The sequence below is a fragment of the Fukomys damarensis genome, unplaced genomic scaffold (genome assembly GCF_012274545.1).
Source record: "Fukomys damarensis isolate Sample0158 unplaced genomic scaffold, DMR_v1.0_HiC HiC_scaffold_19, whole genome shotgun sequence".
In the NCBI taxonomy this organism is placed as follows: domain Eukaryota; kingdom Metazoa; phylum Chordata; class Mammalia; order Rodentia; family Bathyergidae; genus Fukomys; species Fukomys damarensis.
Genome location: NW_022900931.1, coordinates 13,169,393 through 13,175,237, shown reverse-complemented (window position 1 = coordinate 13,175,237; position 5,845 = coordinate 13,169,393). Strand labels below are relative to the sequence as shown.

General features: G+C 41.4%; 1 protein-coding gene across 1 annotated transcript in view; it reads right to left on the bottom strand.

The window, feature by feature from the left end:
* The window catches only part of Ptpro (protein tyrosine phosphatase receptor type O), a 103,173-nt gene extending 101,236 nt beyond the window's left edge, over positions 1–1,937 (bottom strand). The window contains exons 1-2 of the mRNA XM_010638440.3: positions 1,923–1,937; positions 949–1,222 (exon numbers count right to left, since the gene is read on the bottom strand). Coding sequence (XP_010636742.1) covers positions 949–1,222; positions 1,923–1,937 — 289 coding nt within the window. The remainder of the gene's footprint in view (positions 1–948; positions 1,223–1,922) is intronic.
* Between the last annotated feature and the right edge of the window lie 3,908 nt (positions 1,938–5,845).

Sequence of the window (5,845 nt, the reverse complement as noted above, 5' to 3'; positions counted from 1 at the left end):
CTCTCTCTCTCTCTCTCTCTCTCTCTCTCTCTCTCTCTCTCTCTCTCTCTCTCTTTTTGGTACTGGGGATTGAACTCGGGTCCTTGTGCTTGTGAAGCAGGTGGTGAAACCACTGAGCTAAATCCCCAGGCCCATCCATGTCCTTTATCTTAATCATGGCCACAGTGATCATGTGCAGCTGGCTTTTTCACGGTTATAGCCATTGGACAGCTTGTCCTGAAGAACATGAGTAAGGAGAACTTCGCTGAGCCATTAAACGGCTGTACTGATAAACTGTGTTGTGCAGAGATCGATTTGTCTTATATTTTGCAACATACACAGAAGCACTGCATTCACTTGCGATTAGATGTTAAAGTTAGAGAGTGGGGTGAAAATCAGCTGTAGGTAGAAATACACTTAAAAGCTTCCTAATGCCAGCATTAGCTATTTAAGACCGAAAGATAACATGCTTATATATTTATTTTTCTTGGGAAGTAAAAGTTAAAGCAAGATGGGGAGTCATGGCTGATAAAGATATCTTTTTTAACTCTCTCTCAGTTTCAAACATACAGTTAGATTTGAATAGGCTACATATGATAATAAAATAAAGCAAAAATCAAATGCTTAATATGAGAATATATATTCTGGTGAAAACCAAACAAGCTATGATCATGCTAGTTAGGTAATACAGTTGAAAATCGCACAATCCAATCATTAATCTGAAACTGTCATTCATCACCTCAGTGAGGTTGGTGCTTTTGGTTTAAAACAGATTTTAACGATACCTAAGCAGAGAGCACTTACCAAGCTTCAGTGAGAAGCTGTATTCTTAGTACAATGCAGAACTTTGAATCCATGTCACTTGATCTCAAGGCAAGTGATTGGGTTCTGGGCTGCTCTTCTAGTGAGAGACCCCAACAGAACACATTCAGAGCAGGGGCAGAGAACAGTGCCACACATGGTACTTACTTGTTAATACAGTGATGGATCTGGATGTCTTGGTAACCGCATTTCCATTTACCACTACCAGACTGATTATATAATAAAGGCCATGGTAACTGGCTTTAAAGGTAACAGGAGGAGGCAAAGTGCTGTTGAATTCCTCGAATTCGAAGAAATAATTTTTGGATTCGCCAGTTATCTTCACAACATACACAGATGCAGGACTGGCCACATCTGAAGCTTCCAAAGAGACAACGATGTTATTATCATCTTGAACAGTCACATGGAAAGTTGTAGCATTCTGTTGAAGGAAAAAGAAAGAAAAGAAATACAAGTCAAATTCAGGTTATGAGTAGTACAGTTATATGGAGATTATTTTTCTAAAACTGTGGCTTACTGGGTGTGATGGTTCACATCTGTAATCCCAGCACTCTCGAGGGGCTGAGACAGGAGCACTGCAAGTTCAGGCCCAGCTGGACAACTTATTGAGACCCTGAATTAAAATTTTAAAAATTTGAAAAGGGACTTGGTATATAACTCAATGCAAGGCCGTGGGTTCAGTCTCCAGGATTACAGGAAAAAAAAAAAAAGTAAAACTGATGTTTGTGGTAAGCATTGTTTCTTTAAAAAGAGTTAGATATGTACTTTAGTAATGCAAGAAAAGTCAGGAAAAAAAAGAAACATTATTTGTCTTATGATGAGTGATTTTCCCAGGATGTTAGCTGAGGATTCTCTCCCATGAAAGCTGTGTCTGGTTGATAGACTGTCATGTGATAGACACAAAAGAAACATGAAGGAATAAAATCATCACAACACAACACTCCACACCCAGGGAAGTCCTTGGGTTCGGCTAAGCTGGAGAAGAGACACTCCTTCCACTGTAGGGGTGAGGCTGTGGTACCACTGGGAAAATTCGGGAGAACAGTTCAAGACAATGATTTCCTCTCTCACCCTTCAACTATCCATTGCAGAAGTGATGAAAAATGTGCCAATTGAGTCACCTGTAAAAATCCCATTCTTTAAGGTTTAACCAGCTCTTACGAAGAGAATCTAAAGAGAAGAGGGACCAGAATGAAGACCTCAGGCACCTGTGGGAAAACCAGCCATATGTACACTGAAAACTTTGCTTGAAGCCTCCAAGTGAAAGCTGATAAGCAGTACTTGTGAAGCAGGCTTAAACCCTTCTTCCAGACTCTGTTTCAGATCCCTTATGCAGAAATACGTTATCTTTGCTCTTAAGCAAGGTGCATGTGCTTCTACCACCTATTGTTTTGAATTTAATGTATCTTCTGGGCACTCGTTGTCCTGCTTGGAGCCTCAGATTCCCTTGTAGAGTACGGGGGCTGAAGAATGGCCAGAATGGTAAACTATCTACAAAGGTCCAGGTACTCTTCAAATAAAAAGTGTATCATTAATCAAATTATCTATAAGTCTTCTACAAATGAACTCACCTAAGGGTCAAAGTGACTTTGTGAAACCACGTTATTAGTTTTAGTCTCATTTTGAAAATGAGAAGACTGAGGCTCAGGAAGACAGGTCACTTGCCAGGTGTCAAGAGTACGAAAACAAAATGAGCTCCTCCGTGTCTGTTTTCTCCTCTTGACTCTTTTTCCGAATGCCAAGTCTGTCACATAGTTCCTGACCAAAAAGTACCTGTGGAGTTTGTTCATTGCATGTGGACATCCAACTTTTAAGACGTAACCTAGTTATTGGTTGACATATTGTTCAGGCACATAGTACACATCAGTGCCTCCCAAAGAGACTTTATGAACCTAAAAAATGCACTGATACATTTTTCTTGGCTTATTGTTTAGACATCTAGTGTTTATGCCTCTTAGTACTTACAAACACTAGCTGACATGAGTCAAAATTTAATTCTATAGCAACATTAAACATACTAAATCGTATTGATTTTCTAACCATAGTAGATTATAAGTCCTTTCCAGTCAGGACCATATCTTGTTTCAACTGCAGCTTCAGGTTCAGTGCCTAACACGTGCTAGGTGCTTCTTGAGGTGGGTGGTCCTGGATGGAGCCCTGGAATATGAGATGGTCATTATGGATTAACTTTTAAAATGTCCATTTACTCTCATTGTCTGTCATTCTCAGATGTAGGACAGAAGACACTTGTTCTGTGGGTGCCTGGTCCCACTACATACACTGACCATGAACAAGACTGTTGGGAGGTGATGATCAGGTTTACCCAAAGGGAAGGGTAACGCAGGGATGGCCTTCTGCCATTAGGGTAAGACTAGCCCAGACATGCTCTAGCTTTCTGCTTTCTAAGTCTTCCTCCTTGCTGTTGGGTATGAATGGCATTGCCCATAGGGACCACTGCATTCTGGACTGAACTATCTACCTGTCTTGCCCCTACTTTGGAGGAAGAAATCTGTCAATAATGCAGAGCACTTCCCTGCACAGTTCCCTTTGGAAGGACAGATGCACTGACTTAGAAGATAGGATAAGCTGGCTCTGCCCCACCTAACCTTCCTTCCTCTACCACTGTTCCCACCCTACTTCTTCCAGGGGAAGGCTGGAAGGGAAAGAAGGAAATATCAGGGAACCAAGTGCCTTCAGTGGAAGCAACCAAGACTAAGAAATGGAAGAGCAGGGACAGGCAAAAGGAAAAGTATGATTGCTTACATACATGGGACCTATTGGGACCAAGGCCATTCCAAGGGCAATAGGGGCAGATCTTTTTCCCTGTGGGGATGAGAAGTGCTCTCCATCTGTTCTTTCTCTCTTCCTTGGTTAATCTCAGAGCTTCCTACTCCATGTTGGACTTTAAGCACCTGCTAGAGGAAAGGTTTACTCTACACTCTACCTGAGTATCAGGGAATGGGGCTGTCTGGAGTTTATCATGGCAACAGCTACTTTATCCCCTCTGTAAACAGTGTTATAACTCATCCTCAACCTCTCAAACTCAGAATAGAAGCAGTAGGCTGAGGGTCCCCGGAGTCAGGGAAAGTGAGGCGAGCTCCTCTGACCTAATTTTATCTATGGTTAACATCTGTGCCCATTGGTCCTTTTTGGCTAACAGAGGAAAAATATCCTCTGTTTCTCATTTCCCCATACCCAGGTCAAACACACATGCACAGGTTTGTAGCCTTAAAAAGAAAAGCTGATATTAGATTGTTAGTACTGGTTAGTGCTAACACCAGGGTACATTAAGACCCAGCTAAGCCAGGCTCATTTGTCTGAGAATATTTCAAAATAAATTGTATGTTCTCCACCATAGTATTCCATCAACTAAGGCTTCAAATTAGTAGTAGCATACTTACAATTCAAACAGTTGTCAGTACTTTTGATACAATGAAAAGGTCCACATTGCTGCCATGAAAGTTTGATTTCCTTTCTTTTCTCTTCCTTTTTCTTATCTACTCACTGGTAATCAAAGACACACCCTAGCCTTCTATCCCATACCTGTATTACACTGCCAACATTTCATGGCTGTATGGGTCTCCCATGTTGTACCCATGCCCTGAAGCTTGGCTCTGTCAGTGTCTGCTGCTGAATCAACAGTGGGTATGCAAAATAGGTCAAGAATGTTGGATCAATGCTTTGGTCATCAGAATCTTAGAACAGCTGTTCTTGATGTCATGGCTGTTCCTTGCTCAATGGAGCAGGGCAGTGCCAGCGGCCACCAGAGGACCAAGCCCTGGATGCTGTGAGTAGAATATTTGTTGATCAGTATAGAGTGGTGGTAGATCACAGATGTGCAAGAGGTGACCATACAGCCCGAAGTTCCAGGCCTCAAGAGTGTGGCAATGCCCTCCCAACCCACAACTGTGCCATGAAGGATGTTGGTACAGTTTGCCACAAAAATGAAGATGGAGTAACGGGGAAGTCATTTTGCATCTATCTTGATGAAGTTCTTTGTCCAAGAGTGTACTCGTTCTTGCCTCCTCCTTCCTCTCATACTCTGAAGACTCGCTCTTGCTCCTGCCCGTCCATCTGTTGCTAACTCTACAGGTCCAGATCCTTTCTTCACCCAGGGAACTGGGTCTTCCTCTAGCAGTACCAGAGAGATTACTGTGGGTTGTTAAGTTGAATTTCTAGAATGAAACAAAGAGCCCACATTCCTGCTCCTGCTAGGACTTCAGGTGGGAAAAGCAACTAACATGTAGGTTGACTTTCACATCTCCTGCCTCACCCACTACCTTTCCTTTCAAAGAAAATAAACAGTGTTAGCACATTTCTGATTAAGACTGTGACATTAAAAGCAACAACACAACTAAACCTAAATAAGTAGTGTATCTAAGGTCTCCAGCAATACTTCTTAAACTTCTCTTTAATTTTATTTTTTGTGGCACCAGAGGTTGAACCCAGGGCCTTCACACTGAGCTATATTCCAAGCCCTTTGTTTATTTTAAATTTTGAGACAAGGTCTTTTTAAGTTGCTAAGTTTCCTCAGCTAGACTTGAAGCCCTGATCCTCCTGCCTGTCAGAGTGCCAGGATTACAGGTCTACACCACCATGCCAATACTCCCTGCAAATTTTAACTTCTATTCCTTGGCTTTCCTCAGGATTCTCTACAGACAAACTTTATGAGAAGCTGCCCGGAAACGGCAAGAATGTCCTCCTGGGTGGGAATGGCTCAAGAAAGAGTAGAAACACCCATATTGATGGAGGTTATTAACTATATTTTCATTAAGTAGCACACAGTGCTAAGTACTGAGGACTCCAAGTCAGCAGGAGCTTGAGTTTGGTGATGGTCACAAAATGCTTAGCAAATGGGAAATTCTACTGATGAATAAATAACTGATTGAAAAATTTAACAAAATGTGCTTTTTCATGATGATTTTATAAATACTAAACATACTTTAGAATTTATTTGGAGTGTCAGAATTTTAGTATCCCAGTGACCTAAAAATGGTTAAGCCCTATTGTCCACAAATATATATATATATATATATATATATAT